Source organism: Piliocolobus tephrosceles, chromosome 4 (assembly GCF_002776525.5).
Source record: "Piliocolobus tephrosceles isolate RC106 chromosome 4, ASM277652v3, whole genome shotgun sequence".
Classification (NCBI taxonomy): Eukaryota; Metazoa; Chordata; class Mammalia; order Primates; family Cercopithecidae; genus Piliocolobus; species Piliocolobus tephrosceles.
Window position 1 is genome coordinate 97,789,173 of NC_045437.1, and position 17,648 is coordinate 97,806,820.

Here is a 17,648-nt window from a genome sequence, read left to right on the forward strand (position 1 = left end):
AATGTTTCTTTAACCCCAATCAGCAAGAGATACCACTATAAACTGGAGCCATCCTGGCAACAAAAGAGATATTGCCTTCCCATATAAGTCCATAGATTCAAATGACTTAAGGGTCGCTGCCATTAAATTGAGAGGAGGGAAGGATAGGTCAGGGTACTTAGAGGAGAGTTTGAAGGCTTAAGAACAGTGAGCAGAAGAAATCACTGGATGAGGTTATTTATACCTGGAACTAACAAGAAGGGAAGAATCCAGGACCCTAGTAGGTTTTAGGGAAAAAAATATATATGTGTATATATATATGTATACATGTGTATATATGTGTGTGTGTGTATGTATATGTATGTGTGTATATATATATATATATATGGCTTTAACATCTGAGCTCTAGAGAAACATAAATCAACAAAATCTAGTGCTTAATAGGCATGCTTTACCAGTACAAGTTTTCCTAGTATGTGGTCAAGTTATTACCTGATATTCAAAGCAGGGGGTTGTGTTTAGCTCAAATTATGAACCTGGCCTATAAATGTCTGAAATTGTTTGATTCTAGGGGTATCCAACATAATAGGGGATACACAACATAATAACAGCAAGAAACAATTTAAGAAAACTCTACACCTAGGTTGGAAATTGGATATTATTTACTAAAGTGTTGTTAGTGCAAGCTTGTATTTTCAAAGTAATAACAATAATGGCATTATTTTAACATTTAAGATATGATGGGCACATTTTTCCTGTAGTGCTCCTACTTTTTAAGTTCATCACAATTGGTAAATTTTATTACTGAGAGCAGAATATAACCTCATCCCTTGACTCCATCAAAAGAGTAATTCTCTAACTCAGAAGGCATAAGCATGATTAGCAAAGAAGGGAGGAAAGTAACTCATATATTTTCTTTTGTTGTCTTTATTTTTGTTTGCTCTAAATAGGTTCCAGTTTAATATTTGTTCTAATTAGAAAACCAAGTGATTGAAAAACTCTGCTCTGATTTTATAAACAAGAAATATGTTCACCAGCTAGTTGAAAAAATAATTTTATGATTTTTTCCCAAATATTCTGAATATCAGGTTAAAAGCAGTAGAATTTGTACAGGAAAGCCTATATAATACTCTACAAATGAAATCACAAAATTTGATAGAAATACCACTGACACACCATAACAGTTTATCTTAACAAAGTCCAGGTTATATAAGAAGATAATTATATTTTAAATAAGCAACCCTAGGGCTTATGCATTATAGAAACTGGAAAAGTGTTTATGTCAAGCACTTAATGATTTTTCACAAAAGTTAACAACTAGCACCAAAAGTGTCAATATGCAGAGACTTTTGTATATATTTATTGAGTACCACTTATTTGTCTGGTGAATAATTAATATCTGACACCTGTACTTCAACAGAAATTTCTCATTTCCTGTGAAAACGACAAGGCTGGCTCTAAAATAGAGACTACACGGATGTGGTTAAATCATCAAGCTAGATGGTGTTATCGTTTTTCTTTGAATATAATTTAAGTGGGTTGCTGTAGAGCTATTTGAAGATGTACACTCCCAAGAAGTGGCATGTTTGCAAGCTTGCAGTGAGTAGATTAGTGGTCCTGGTGTGAAAAAAGACTCTGTAGCTTGGTAATCCAAACGGGAAAATCTATCTTATTTGGTCAAAAAAGTTAACACTTACATGCTAGTCAACTAACATCAAAAGGGACTTTCCAATAGCAGCACCTTTGCTGTGTTATAGACAAGTTAGTTGCAAAAATAATGTTAAAACATGTCTTTTAAGTTCCTGAGTATAATTAAATCTCTTTATTTTATTTACTCTTAGGGAAAAATGATTTAAAAGGGGAACTATAAGAGTTAAACAAAGTTTTGAAAGACATCATATTGTCTAACTCTTAGAAGAAACTAAGCTTTATAAGATAAATAATTACTAAATGCAGATTTTAATTACGTGTTTTTCCAATGTTGTTATAGGCTCGGCAGTATTTTTTTCAATTGAAGCAGTAAAAAGAGTAAAAGTGATTTCAAAACAAAAATGACTACCAACTCACATAGACTAATCAAAACATAAAAACACAAAAAGTTTAGGCAAAACTCAGAATTCGCTATTTTACAAAGTAAAAAGTAAAAGAGGTAAACTTTAGCGACTCTGGGTTTTTTTTTTTTTTTTTTTTTTTTTTTTTTTCTTATTCCCGAACCAAACTTTTAGTTTCTGTTTTAGGTCTTCTACATATGGGAAGTTATCTGAGTTAAGATTCCTTTTGTAGGATCCAAGAAATACTGAAAGTAATTACTATGAGTGAATAATATTATGACTTAAGTGCTTAATAATTTCTGGAAACGGTGAGAAAAGGTTAGCTTTTTATCTCCTAGTGAAAACAATTTTTAGACTGTAGATGTAATGCAGAATTAAAAGCTTTGTGAATTTGCTAAGTCTAGTTGTTGTTCAGACTATAAATATGAAAAAAAATGCATTCAAATATAATTAGCTAAATGTCACTGGAAGCATAGAAAACTCCTGTATTTACACTGAACTGAAACAACACCATGTCACCAAGGAGAACATATATGCTTTGCTAAAAAGACAATTGATAGAAATTTTTGTTTAACTGCAGGTCAAACAAAATTATTTGAGAAATGAGAGAGGTAGAAAGAAAACTGGCTTTAATATTTACGCTCTATCTAGAGAAACATGGATCAACAAAAGCTAATGCTTAATATGCATGCATTACCAGTACAAGTTTTCCTGGTATGTGGTCAAGTTATTACCCAATATTCAAAGTAGGGGGTTGTGTTTTCTGTGCATGACTGAAAAGAACAGACAAACAAAAAAAAGACCCTTCACAGGTCTTTAACTGTCATTTTGTCATCATAATGCAACTTTTGAAGCTGCATAAGATAAGCAAACACCTAAATTGAGTAACTATTTTAACGTTAAAGATAACTGAAGGAATCTGAAAATGTGTTTCATTTTCAGTGAAACTAAGTATCTTAGTCATAGAAATTATTTATTGTTAGGCAATATCAGCCTTAAACTGAGAGGTTGGTTTGGACTGTTGAACTGACAACAAGTAGAGTTCTACACAGAAACTTTTAACTGAATTTTCAACTAGAACTTCCCTTTCAACATCACCTATCACTTGAAATAGCAACTGCAGAATCCCAGAAAATGAATTTACTAAACATTGTTTAGTAACAAGTTTTCACTTGTGAAAAGTTAAATATAGCTAAGCTATCACTAAGTGCCACTCTTCTCTGTAAGTTTCTTGGCAATAATAAGCACACAGTTGCAACTAAAATTTAATCTAAATGACATTGTTAACTACATCAGAAAATACTGTGTGACAAATCTTATAGGTGGAGTGTATCACAAATTGAGAAGCAAATTAGGCTATGATACATATATTAGGAATCAGTTTTTGCAAACTTTAGACACTGACTACAAGAAAAATCACTGTAAATTAAGTTAGTACTGACATAGTTTTCTAAAAGAAAATAAAAAGTAAAATTAAAAAATGCCAAGTGTTTCATTATGCCTACAAAAAAACAGAACACAAATATTTTGTTTATTTGTTTAATTCAAAAGATTATTTTTGCAAGGCAACTTGCCTTAAAGCGCTGAAAAAATAAAACCTTTACCTGTACCTTGTCTAGGACTTCTAAGTCCTAGCAGTTATGGGAAAGCCATCTTAGTACCCTCAAAAAAAAAAAAATCTTAAACACAACAAATGAAAAGGCAAAATTGTCTCACAATATTTAATGAAGAGCATACACCCTAGACTGCCATTTGACATTTGGCCCAGCATTTGGTAATGTTGAATGAAAAATACCTTGTATTATTTTAGAGCAAAAAAATAATTTATTCCATAATGATAAATTTTAATAATATACATTTGGGTACTAAAATATACTCTTAATAAAAAAATTATTTATAAGGTCCTGATTCCTCAGTCAGGAGGTCTGGGTTTGAATCTTGACACTGCCATTAATAAGCTTTGTGACCCGAGATTAACTCTACTGATAACTTATTGATCAAAGCCAGTGGAAGATGGTATACACATTGTATGTATACCTTTGTGTAAAGTACATCTATGTATGCAAAAGGAAATTTTTCTTGTCAGTTAAGCATCTATAAATTTCCAATTATGTTTAGTTAACCTGCAAATTTTATGTATTTCAGATCATTGATGTATCATGACACTAAGAGCTGAAATATTGTTTTCTAATTATGATGTGATAAAGCTGTCCTGATGTGTACATTTGTACATTTCTATACATCTATAATTCATGTTTTCACTGTTTGAAGTTTCTAGTCAACATATAAAAAACAACAAAAAAAGAAAATAAATAATCCAAATATGGAAAAAAAGTCAAGTTGCAAGTATTGGACCTAACTATATAATCTCTCAGTACGATGTTCACAGATTTATTCACAACATCTAATGGATCTTAAATATGTCATTTCTTAGCTTGTAATAATAAAGAACAAACTTTTGTCAATAATATCAAGCCTTAAAACTAAGATAATTATTTTGAGTGCAAAGTTAGCTGTAGAATGCATAAACTCCATATATTTTGAATCCTCAAAGTACAATGAAGTAACACATGGAACCATCTCTCATAGCCAACTCCATAGAAGTACAGTTGTTTGATGAATACATATGAACCAATTCTTGGTGTGCTTATGAAAATAATATAAGGCATATGGGAATGAAGGGATTAGTAATAGGGATGAAAATCATATCTACAAATGTAAAGAAATATATATCAGGAACTGTTTTCACATTTTAATATGTGGACAATTATTAGGAATATAATAAAAGTATTATAAGTTTAATAAGATTTTTAAATTTGAAAGATTTATAATCATAGTTGAATCATGTAAGATAAAAAATAGTTGGAAATAATGTCTTTATGTTCTCACTCATAAGTGGGAGTTGAACAATGAGAACACGTGGACACAGGGAGGGGACCATCACATACCTGGGCCTGTCGTAAGGCGATGGACAAGGGGAGGGAGAGCATTGGGACAAATACTTTATGCATGCAGAGTTTAAAACCTAGATGATGGGTTGATAGGTGCAGCAAACCACCGTGGCACATATATACCTATGTAACAAACCTGCATGTTCTGCACACATTCTGGAACTTAAAGTAAAATAAAAAATAAATTAAAATAAGCAAAAATTTAAAAGTAGAAGTTTGAAAATATTTTTAAAATTTACCCACAGCCAATCACTGACCCAAAGTGATATGGAAATTCTTAAATGCCAGAAAGGTGAGGAAGAAAATAATAATAATAATAATAGTAATAAATGGTCCATAATTAGTTTCCAATATGTCTTTTAAAAATATTTGCAAAAGCTAAGCCAACAGTCAGATACTTTCATATTCTAAATTTTTTGTTACAGGTGTCAAACTGATTAATACTCACTAGTCATTTCTGCCATAGCCAATTCTGATTTTTATGAACTCTTTGTACATTGTACAATAATGGTTTTTCAAATTATCCTTTCCTTTCAAGGAAATGACAAACTTGTATGTATTGTTCAACATTTGTTCATTGTTTTATTGTTTATTTCTTTAATCTGTTAAGGAGAACCACACAAAAATAGTACTAACATTTCATTCATATTATCAGCTATTATAATTGAAAATAGATCACCCTCAAATACCTAAATGCAATGCTCATTGGTTTGTAAAGTTGTAATATGAATCTTCTGGGTCAACTTAGGTTTATTACCCTTCACTTGAATATGTTATTAATAGCAAAATGTATAAAGCCTCATGCATATTTATAGTATTTGATTTTTATATAGCTATTAGGAAAGGCATTACCAGATATAATAATTGAACTAGTGCCAATTACTTATTTAATTTACTTAATAGATTTTTTGTTATCTGACACATTATTTAGCATGGCTAGATATGCTAGTTAAACTATTACAATATTTTATTTTACTTTCTTCCATCAGGTTTCTTTACCAGATCTCTATAGCCTTATTTGGCCCCTTTCTTGCTAACCCATCCAATTGGAAGTTATTTTTCTGCTTACAGATCAAATTTTTGCTATTTAATCACCTATCCCTCTCTTTTTCCAACGTACCTTCAAGAAACATGAACCTTCACACCATTCTAAACCAAAGTATATCTGTGTTTGTAACCCCACATCATCTCACATCTTGTGGCTTTTTCCTCATAATTATCTCATCTTTCACAGGGTTTCTAAATTCAAATATGAGGATGGGGATATGAGACAGAGAAGAATGCACTTGACAGGTATCATGAAAGATGTCAGCTCCGAGTATGAAAATGTCAAACTTGAGAGACCATGGCTAGGGTCTGCTTTAACCAGCTAAATGTTAGGAAGAGTACAGATTCAGAGTTTTCAAATCTTTTAATTTCTCAAGAGTTTATGGAAATCTGTACATTTATTAGAAAATCTCCTGGCTTTTAATATTGGCTTTAAGGTTTCTTTTTTCTTTATCCAGTGGAAATAAATTTTGCTTGCTGGCCATATTTTACCCAGAAGTCATTGATTTATGAGCTCTATCATCAGACTCTACTTATCTATTCATTCTTGTAGGAGGCACATGAATATAGAAAGCTCCCACCAAACTAAAAGTGAACAAATACACACGACTTGACATTGCCATGATTTGATTCCTGTTTCCCTTTCCAGTCAATTTCAAACCTTTAAACCAAAGTAGTAATCCTATTCCTACATCTCCCTGATGCCCGTATTTTTAAAATTTCCAGACATTCATTCAAGTAAATTTCAACATGCTGTAATTATCTTTGCTCCAAAACATTGTGTGAAATTTCTGTGCATACTCTAAAGATGAGTGTAATAGACTATTAGACTCTTCCTTCAAGTTTCTTATAATCTACACTAAAGGTGGGTATAATCCAAGAAATGAGGAGGTAGAAACCCACAAAAATTAATCGGCCCCTTATATCTTAGTCACTAAGCTACACCTATAAAATCTATGTGTTAATGCTAACTATTCATTGACTTTGAGATTATTTTATTATATAACAAATGTGTTCTTTCACACTTTTAGTGAGTTCTTGTTTACTGAAATGCTCTGATTCAAATGTACCAACCAATATAGTAATGCAATGTAACTATAGAGAAAAAACAATCTTCCTGTTTCCTCCATAATTGAGAAGGTGTGACCTTACCTTTCTTATTAGTAACATGTTTATATCAGAAGAAAATTACCTGCTGGATAAATGTAGGCATGGGGTATGATTTCAAGGGTGGGTTTCAGCTAAAATGACTAGTCTTACAAAGAAGTCAGTAATCTAGAAAGCTTATTTTCTGATTTTTATCCAATTTTTAAAACATGAGCCCACACAGAAATACTCATTCACAGGATAAGACTAATGTATTTATAATCATCAGCACAATAGGAGTGTAATAGGCTCAATTTTCAACTAGTTGAGAAAACCCAAAAGCAGAATGAAGACTCAATAGGGAAGTTAAAGATAATTCTTAAAAATATATGTCCATCCTGAGTAATTGAGTGAAGTATGTTAAATATTAGTACTCTGATGAATATTTTATTCCACTAGTATAAAGACACTATATTCAAAACTCACATAGTCATCCTTAAATCTCTGACTATATAATGATTTCAGTTTTATGATTTCATATTCTTCAGTGAGCAACATTAAATAGAGCTGGTTCATTCTTTTATTTAAGTATTCATACTTAAACCATAAATCAGGTGTTTAATATAAGTTTGCCAAGCCCAACATATTTGAGGACATGATGTGAAATTTATTATGCCTTAGTAAAGAAACTCACCTTATCTCTAGGACCAAAGAGAAGTTGATTTTCCAACCTTCTACATTGTGCTGGAATATTGAAGAGCCAGCCTTTCGAATGATTTTATCAGAGCTATTGACAAGTGACCGACTCAAAGACAATTCACCATCTCTGAAACAAAACAAAATTGCCAGCTTTGTGAAAGTAAGAATCATTTTGTCTATTTGGCACAGTACACAATTTGAATTAATACTGGTGTTGAATCTTAGATACCTTTTCCCCTACAAGTTAGAAGGAAATATGCAAGCGTGATGAAAGGTGTTATGAGGATTAAGTGAATATGACTCTCAGAACAAGAATCTACAAGTAATATTTTTGAAATTAAACAATTTCTGAATAAAAAATGATATGTATGGTACTTGAAGAAAAAATCACCAAATATGAAGACAGAATTACATAATTCAGCAATCTCTCCTCTGGGCATATACCCAAAGGAATTGATATCAGTATGTCAAAGAGATGCTTGCAGTCCCAAGTTCATTGCAGCATTCTTCACAATAGCCAAGATGTAGAAATAATATATGTGTCCATTAACAGAGGAATAGATAAAGAAAATGTAGTATATATACCAATGGAGTACTATTCAGCCCTTAAAAATAACAAAATCCTGCCATTTCTGCCAACATGAATGAACCTAGAGGACATTATGGGAAGTGAATAAGTCTAAAACAGAGAGACAAATACCTTATAATCTCACTTACATATTGATTCTAAAACAGTGGAATTCATGGAAGTAGAGAACAGAATATAGGGAAGAAGGAGTGGGGAATGGGGAGAAATTGGTCAACAGGTACAAAATTTCACAGTTAGACACGAGGAATAAGTTCTGTTGCACAACACAGTAACTGTAGTTAATAATATTGTATTGTATATTTTTATGTAGCTGCAGGAGATTTTAAATGTTCACACCACAAATAAATGACATGCTTTTGTGGTGATGGATATGCTAATTAGCCTGATCTTATCATTACACAGTGTATACTTGTATAGAAACTTCACATTGTATCCCATAAATATATACAATTATTATTTGACAATTAAAATATGATAAAACAAATAAGCTCTGTTTCCTACTAGTCACTCACTAGCTCTGTTTAGACAACAGAGGCAGAATGTTTTGTCAGTGCTCCTCCATCTGTATAATTGTGATTCCTAAGACTGTAATTTCATTTTTACAGAAGGCATATATGCATAATAGAAGGGGCTTCTGTTTTGAAGCAAGAATAACTTGGAATATCAGGTGATCTGGGCATCTTTGTGACTCTATGACTTGCTTGAGTTCCTGGACTCTACTCTCTTTCTAAGCTACAGTGGTCTTACCTTACCTTGAAAATTACAATAACTTTATATAATATACAATGGCTTTGTGAGGACCAAGCAAGGCTCTGCATGCAAAAGTAATTTTTCAAAAATTGCATCGATTTCAAAACATCTCAACAATGAGTCACTTCCCTGACAGTTGGTGGAGAGACAGAGATTCTGGTAGACAGAAAACTCATTCAGTAGCCATTGTTACTGGTATTTTCTCTTACATTAAAAAACAAAAACAAACAAACAAAAAAAACAAACTACCTCTCTGCAACCAATAGTGTCAAGCTAGTATATCATGGGACATGATACTAGCTGAGGTGGTGGTGGGAGTGATGATGCTGGCAGATACCTATAATAGCATGCATGCCATTAGAACATTTATAACTCAATAAATTCATTATTCAATGGACCATTTTCTTGTACTTTATAAATGTAAACCCAGACTCAGAAAATCAAAAAGCTACTCCTTACGGGATACCAATAGTTACCATAGCCCTTTGAATATTTGTATTTATTTCTTTACATCACCTTTTACTTCTTAGAATGTCAAAATATAGTTAAAAAGTAACGACTATTTGCTGCATTACAAGGTCTAAATCTGTGGTTTTTTTACACAATCCTCTCCTAGTATCAATGGAAACATTGCCTGTGTAACAGTTATTGGATGAGTTCTGTAATTGAAGCCTTATAGTTTGGTATTTTGGTTTGCATTCTTTTTTAAACATGTAGTTTAAATTTGAAGCAGTTCAAAGCATCATAGGCTGCTACTCCCTGTGAAATTCAGAATTCTATAAAAATTAATATCTTAAACTATCCTACTGATGAAAATGATACATTTGCATGCCTGTGCATGGCAAATAATTATTGCTTTACAGGGGGCATTTAGGATGCCAGAAAACACAGGGTGTGCTTTACTGACCATCGGCCTAGAAGTCAATTTTTATATTATATTTCTAATGATAATAACTACTTATGAATAAAAATGTCACTATACACAGAAGCTAACATTCACACTTTGGGAGATATGACTACATAGTTTCAGGTACAAACTATCACTATTTCTGGGGATAAGAGATATTTCTAATCATCACCTTATTAATTGATGTATCAATGTCATCTTTTTCTAACCACAGATTGATATTATTATAATAATTATTTTCACCACCAATAAACTTTCATAGGAGAAATAAAAATATACATGGACTTGCACTCTTTAAAATGTGTGGAAAATCAGGGTATGGTGGGCAGTGCCTACTCAGGAGGCTGAAGTGGGAGGATTACTTGATCCTAGGAGTTAGAGACAAGTCTGAGTAACATCACAAATCCCTGTCTCTAAAACCTAAATAATTAATTACTATAGGTGATTGCTTCATTGACATGTAAATACAGATACATTTTTACATGGCAGAATGTTTGCTATGATGTTTTCAGTTGTTCCAAACCTTTTCAGAATATCCAAGATTTAAAAAGTTTAAATCAGTGTTCTATGAATAAAATGCTACCATCTTACTCTGCTGTTTGAATTTGTTTCATTGAGCTGCTGATAAGCCAAATTTCAGACTTTTATCACTGGAAAGAATTTTGAATGAAAATATCTACAATTAGTCACACTTCTTATACTCAGTGTGGGAGAAGGCCACTTAGTACAATCTGAAGCTCTAAAGTAAATTTCTCTGTATAAGGTTAAATGGGTCCCATGGGATGTTTCACTCATGACCTTGGTAGCATTTTGTCTCAGAAAAGGCTCTTCCTTCCCATGAATGCGAAGCTGGAAGGAAGTTGCCACCCCCCTACTTATTTCTCATTCCAGATCAGACATGACTTTTGAACAGCTGCACAGAAAACATTTATTGCATAGGATCATCTACAAGAAGATTCAATATGTACTTTAAAAAGGAAAAGAGCAAAACACATCAAAGAAATCACTCTGCACAAATCAATATAATACAAAGGATCCCTGTTTATATGGAGCAAAGAAAAATTCACTAAGATAATAATTTATATGATACCAGTGGCAGGAATTAATCACTTTTTAGGCAACCTAGTATCTACAAATATTTCCAGGCTTCACCACAATTTACTCTAATAGATTTGCAGTACGTAAGACATATGATTAATTTCACTTCATGGCATTAGGTCTCAAAAGCCCCATATTCCACCCCATTGAAACTCTTCATGACTTGGCTTTTGAATGTATTTGTTCCCTTTGTACTAGGTTAAACTTCCCCTTTAATATAAAAATTTTAAGAAAAGAATTTGCATGAAACACAGCAGGCCATTTTGTATTTTCATTACCTAAGTGTCAAACAACTAAAAATAAAGATGATAGGTTCTACCTTAATTTATTGCTTATGAGATTTATTAGAATTGTGAAATGTGAAACGTGAAGTAAAGTGCAAATTCTAGATTGCACGAGGCTATGTTTCAACCTAGAACAAACTAGAACTAACTTTGCTGTCAATGGTAATACTCTAAGTAAAAATACTTATTTCCACTTTCAATTTTATCATAGGTTTCAGAACTAATATTGTTGATTACTTAGTAACACAACCTAAAGTACATACTCAAATTATAAGGGAGATCTCTGGATAATAAGAAAAGTAAGTTAGTCTCATTTGTAGTCAACCAGAAAAATAGTGTGTAGCAAGTGCATAGCAAGACTTAAGGACTAACAAAACAAATATTTATATAACATTAAAGTCTATGTTACACTTTCAAATATATTATCTCATTAAATGAGGATGCTTACCTATTTTACCTGTGGGAGCCTTACATTAATACATTTCCAATTATACCCAAAAGAGCACAAAGAGCTAGTTAAGTCATAAGCCAACTGTGAGGTCTATTAAGAACGAAAAGTTACTCAAGAACACACCACTTAATGCCTTCACTGCTCTTTGACTTAAACTTTATTAACTAATAGGCTTTCGTGGAAGGAACCATGAATTTTAGATGTTCAATAATCAGTACTCGACCTATGCTGGAACAATTCCTTATATATATTTAAAAAAAAAAAAAAAAACGTGCCACAGATATTCCTTTGGAGATATGAGAGTGTGGATGGTTGGTGAAAAGGTTGTGCTGGTTCTCGATTTTTCCGTCTGCGTAGAATGATGCGACTATAGTAACTATAGATGGGACCTTCAGTTGTGGGGGAAGAGTTGAAAGGATAAAGGAACTGCCTGTGTATGGCAAAAATGGTAGCAGAAAAGCTAAATATGAATCTGGGGTGGTGACGCAAGATTCAAGGACTATGGAAGGCCCTTCTTTGAAACTGCTACCAAGCCACAAGGCTCGCAGTGCCCCCCAAAGGCCAGAGACTGCCTTGGTTACCTCACTTGAATACTGGACTGGGATCTGGAGTCGAACCTCCATTTCAGTTTACTCAAAACTGGCCTCTCCACGTGGTTTGGGTAGAAAGAAAGTCAATGAGATGATTAGATCGTTTCATGAGTCAACTCCTCTACCAGAAGCGCTATTTGGGAGTTGAAACGAAACAACGAGCTCGAGTCACAAGCTTTTCCACTGAACCTTTCATCCTGGAGAAAAAGGAACAGTGCTCAGGGAGCCTAGATGTCCTCGCATTGTTCCTGGAGCTCCAACTCCATCCACAGTCTCGGTCTCTCAGGAAGAGCCAAAGCAGCCAGGACGCTACAGGGCACGGGTGTAAGCGCGATGTTCGCGGGCAGCCTTCTGCCTCACCCCACCAGACTGCCATTGCGGGTTTTAATTAAGAAGGAGGAGCCACTTGCCAACTGAGCGTTGAAAGTGACTTTGGTGTGTGTGTGGGCGGGGGGGGGACGGCGGGGAGGGACGAAAGGGGCCTGGGTCCTGCAATAAAGGCTTGCCCCTGTCTTCTCACTCATTCTTTCCCCCTCGCCGCCGGCGCTCTGGGAGCAGGGGATAGCCCCAGTGCGTGCCTCGCTTCCTGTTTGGTTAACTCAAGCGCCTGCCCCAACGCCTTCTCAGCCAAGCTGAGAGGAAACTGCCTCAGCTTGAAAAGGATGCGGGCAAAAGCCCAGCCCGGCTAGCTCAACTGCCGCGCCCGTGCCCATCTCCTCTTCCTTAACGCCTAGGGCTGCTTCCACCAGCCGGCGACGTCCTGGAAAGGCCACAGGAGAAATGACACCCTTGCAATGTGGAGTGTCCCGGCTCCACTTCCCCCGCAGGGATTCGAGGCGCGCTCCTTTTCCTGGCCACGTTTTAGGGAGGCTGGGAGACGGACACCTCGGCAGTATCTGGCGACCCTCTCCTCACTCGCCCCGCCCACTTCGGCTCTCCAGGGTCCGAGCCAAGGGCCCGAACCCTCGGAGCCCTAGTGAACCTTGGCCGCTTTGTCTGAGATCAGGCTTATCCTCCTAGCTCACCGCCCGGGAGGGAACAAAGAGCCTCGACCCTCACGTTCTAGTCTCTGCCTCTCATCGGAGCCCCACGCGACCATTCATCACCTTTCTAAAGACCCTTTTGTCTGCCTGGCAAGCACAGGTCTGCAGGGGATGCCCACGCCCCTGCCCAAAGTCCTGCTTTTCTAACAATTGAGCCAGATTGGATATTCAAGCCACCCAGTCTTGAGTAAACGACCTCATACCGGTCGTTTTTACCCCCTCAGAATAGACTATGTTTAGATTCGTTGATGCATAACGACCATTCCAGTCCATTCCTTGCTAGCTTTTTCATTCTCTTCCAGTCCCCATTGACTGTGCTACTGTTATCCTGGTTTTCTACAGAATAGCAAGTCCTTCTGTAAGGATAAACCTGCATTAAATAAATGCTTATTACCTAGGGAGCAGGAATATTAAGAAATGGAGTGCAGGAAGTTTAAGAGCATGTGTGTGTGTTAGCAGTCCCATCACACACACACACACACACACACACACACACACAGACACACACACGCAAGGACTGTTTTCTTTGTTTTAATCAATGTCAGATAAAAATATAAACTGGGCAGGCATCTCTGATGGTGTGTAGTTTCTGATAGAGGATGCCTCCAAACCGGAACAGGGAGGACTTCCGAAACAGGACTTTGAATAGAGTTGACAATTGTGTTCACATCCTCAGAAAAAGGCTTCCAGGCTATGTCAGCAACACAAAGTTGCACCACCTCCTGGGTAAACTTCAAAGACACAGAGGCCAGCGGGTGGAAGGAAGTGTGATATTCAGAGAACTTAATGGGGTGGGGGAGAGTCTGAACTCATCTAGACAAACTAAAAAAAAAAAAAAAATAGCAGAAATATAGTCTGTGTGAAGCTACAGTACCCAGTTTCTTTCTAAAACTGTAACCATGACGCCCATGCGTTTTACCCATAGAAGAACAAATAAGGAAGTATCCTTAGTGATACTGGAGTTTCTAACTCAAATTATAATACATTAATCTATCCAACGTCAAAAAGAAAAAAAAATAGAGAAACAGAGTATACCTATTTCCTGCTTTCTAAGCTTTAGCTTCAGCCCTTCAAGAAACCATCTATCTCCAGTATCTCCTTAGGTGATAGGATAGATAAAATAGGCAACCGTTTGGTGAATAAAGACATCTCTCTCTGTCCACAGATTAAAAGGACAAGGGCACACGTTCTTTGTTGACACTTCTGCAGTGACTTCTCCTTTGACGTGAGACACCCAGGGCCAACACAACTGTCATCACAACCGCACAGAGCAAGTTGAACTCATACTGGGAACAGCTTAGAGAAGCACGCACATCTCAACAACAGCCTTTGTTATTTAATTCATGACACTAACCACACGCAAGCTCAAACAAACACACATGCTATCCTAACCACCACTCTACCCTCTAATATTCACATTTCATTTATGGCTTGACTTTTTGTCATATCCTGAAATGAAGCTTTGCATTTACCCGATGAGTTGCGTCTCCTGGTGCTCCTCAGTTCTTGCTATTTCTTTTGTCTTATAAAAGATCAGGAGCAGACTTATTGTGCAGATCGTCCACCTCTTCCTAATGGAGCGCATCTTGGGTGCCCGGGAAAGTCCTGGTTGCCCCAGCTCCGGCACCTTATCTTGATATAAAGACTCCGTTTTGGGGAGATAGTCGCGGGGGTGAAATCTGTAAAATGCGAGGAGAGCTTGGAGCCGGGATCCCAGGATCAGATCGCTGGGGTCTTCTGTGGCCGAGCTCCCTCTTGTCCTCCAGCGCTGCCCAGCGACCCCTCGCCCCGTTCGCGCCAGCTCTGCCAGGGTCGCTCAGCGCCTCCTCCCTGGGGCTCAGTTTTCTTTTCAGATGAGACACCTTGTGCATTGGAGGTGGCGGCAGCTTCTGCAGCTGGGTTCGGGGGCGTCACTGGCCCTTCCCTCTTGCTAGGAGATAAACGCTGCGCAAAGCCAATCACCGGGCTAAGGGGGCGGAGGCTGCTTGGAGAGTAACGTCCCCGGCTCTGCCTGCTCTGTGCCGGGAGAGGAAGCTCACAGTGCTACGCGCCTGCGAGCTCGCGCACATACACATATACATACATACATACACACACACACGTACACACAGAGCCACACATACTCTCCTGGGACATCAAAACATCAGCTCTCTGGACCTGGGGGCTCCAAGATAGTCTATCCGCATCTAGGTGAGAGGGCACCTCGCCTGGGGACAGATTACAAAATCGTCCCGCCCGAGGAATGCTTCAGGTAGAGCTAGGGGTGGATTGCAAGAGTAGTACCTTCTTTCAATCGCTTTTGCTAAACACACACCCTCACACGCAAAAACAAGCCCTCCGAGGTGGAGTGAAACGGGGTGCCGGGGTGCGGATGGCGTTGGAAGGAAGAAGACTTTTATTATTCCACCAGCAGCTCAATCTGGAAAGACACGCATGAACTTGTTAGGCGATCAGCCCACTCAGCATGGGTGGTGGAGGACGACCCTGGCTCAGCATTCTGAAGGAAACAAGTGATGATAGAGGTGTCATTAGAAACTTCATGGATATTTATGCTCCTCCCTTTAATTCTCATTTGGAAACTCCTCACGCAGAAGTCAAGGAAACTCCATCCCGCTTAAACTTCATTGCGGAGAAACAGGGTTCTGAAAAAAAAAAAGCAGCTACCACGGACCACTCTTTTAAACGCAAATACACCCACACACATTCGGATACCAAGAAACGAAGGAAAGAAAGAAGGAAAGGAAAGGGAGGGGAGGAAGGAAGAACAAAGTCCTCTCCAAAAGTCTCAATTATATATACATATATATACAGCCTCTGACTGTCACCTGTCCTCTGTCCTACCATTTTTCGTACTTGTATTGGGTGGCAGGGACACTTTTCAAGAGTTCCGTGTTCGAGCGCTCACTTTGAGTACCTCTCCCCCATCCTTTGGTCTTTGCCCTCACTGGAAGAGATGCTTGCTACTCTGTTAGTACCACGCCTTGGTCCCGGTCTTTAATGTGGTCTGGTAGGTCGGGAGGCCCCTCTAGCATGAGACAAGGTATTGGAACCAGGATTTCCCTCATCTATATGCGCCCGTCCCCAGCTCCCTGGTCGCCAGAGTTTCTCTCTAGTTGAATTCCTTGTTCCTTCAGGTTGAACAGTAGCTTCAGCGGTCTTTCATGCTCAGAAATGATGAGGCCCAATTCCAATCTTCCCTCCCGCCGGAAGTAAGAAGGGGAATTCTGAGTTGCTGTCGCCTGACAGCTTAAAATAGCAACGAAAACTGCCAGCATCTTTGCTTAAAAACCTGAAGTTCCCTCCAGTGTTTACCCTACTTCCTCTAGAGTTTAGGAAGTTAAGAACTTGTGAGATCTTGAGTTTCCTCCTTGCAGCACAGCGAACGGGGTCGGGTATAAAATGCTCCAAGGAGCCAGTAATTACGGACCTTTATTGACATTACAAGTGGCCCACAGGGAGCATTTCGAGTTTATTGATGTCTAGGCAAATCTAGCCTGCATTAATGCATTTCCGTTGGGCTGACTTCTGTTAGACTCACTTTTACTCTGGCAAAAACTGCCAGAATAAAACAGCTTCTTATTCAAGTTAAAAGAGTTCGGGGGCTGAGGGCAGGGGTCGGGTGGGATAGGGATGCGTGGTGAGGATGCTAATTTATCAAGGATAAACTTTGATTTGTAAACAGTAGACAACTATATTTTAGATTATAAGTAAAACACCACTCTCTGTCAGGGATAGAGTAATAAGTATCATTTCATTAAACTACTTATTTCTTAAGCAATTATTATGGGGCAGGCAATGTGTGAGGGGATGGGAGCACAAAGATGAACAAAACGTAGCATCTAGTCAGACACAAATCCTACTCATTCAAAGGGGGACATCTTTTAAAATAATAATTTACAGTATGGTACCATGAATCAGAGACATCATTTGAAATATGCATGGTATCTGAGTAAGCTCCTGGGTTGAAGCATGTGGTGTGTTTAAGCCTTTTGAAGCCCCGAAGATGAGTTTCCCGGTGAAAGGAACACACAGATCGGTTTTCAAAGCTGACAAGGGATTAAGCCAAGCAGAGGGAGGATAGAACATTGCAAGTGGAAAAAGGAGTATGCGCAACTCCAGAGAG

The 17,648-nt window shown here is 37.2% G+C and overlaps 1 protein-coding gene across 1 annotated transcript in view; it reads right to left on the bottom strand.

Moving 5' to 3' along the window:
• The window catches only part of ST8SIA4 (ST8 alpha-N-acetyl-neuraminide alpha-2,8-sialyltransferase 4), a 100,506-nt gene extending 85,068 nt beyond the window's left edge, over positions 1 to 15,438 (bottom strand). Inside the window, 3 exon segments of the mRNA XM_023212217.2 lie at positions 7,809 to 7,940; positions 14,998 to 15,281; positions 15,283 to 15,438. Of these exon segments, the coding sequence (XP_023067985.1) occupies positions 7,809 to 7,940; positions 14,998 to 15,281; positions 15,283 to 15,396 (530 nt within the window). The 5' untranslated portion in view covers positions 15,397 to 15,438.
• Between the last annotated feature and the right edge of the window lie 2,210 nt (positions 15,439 to 17,648).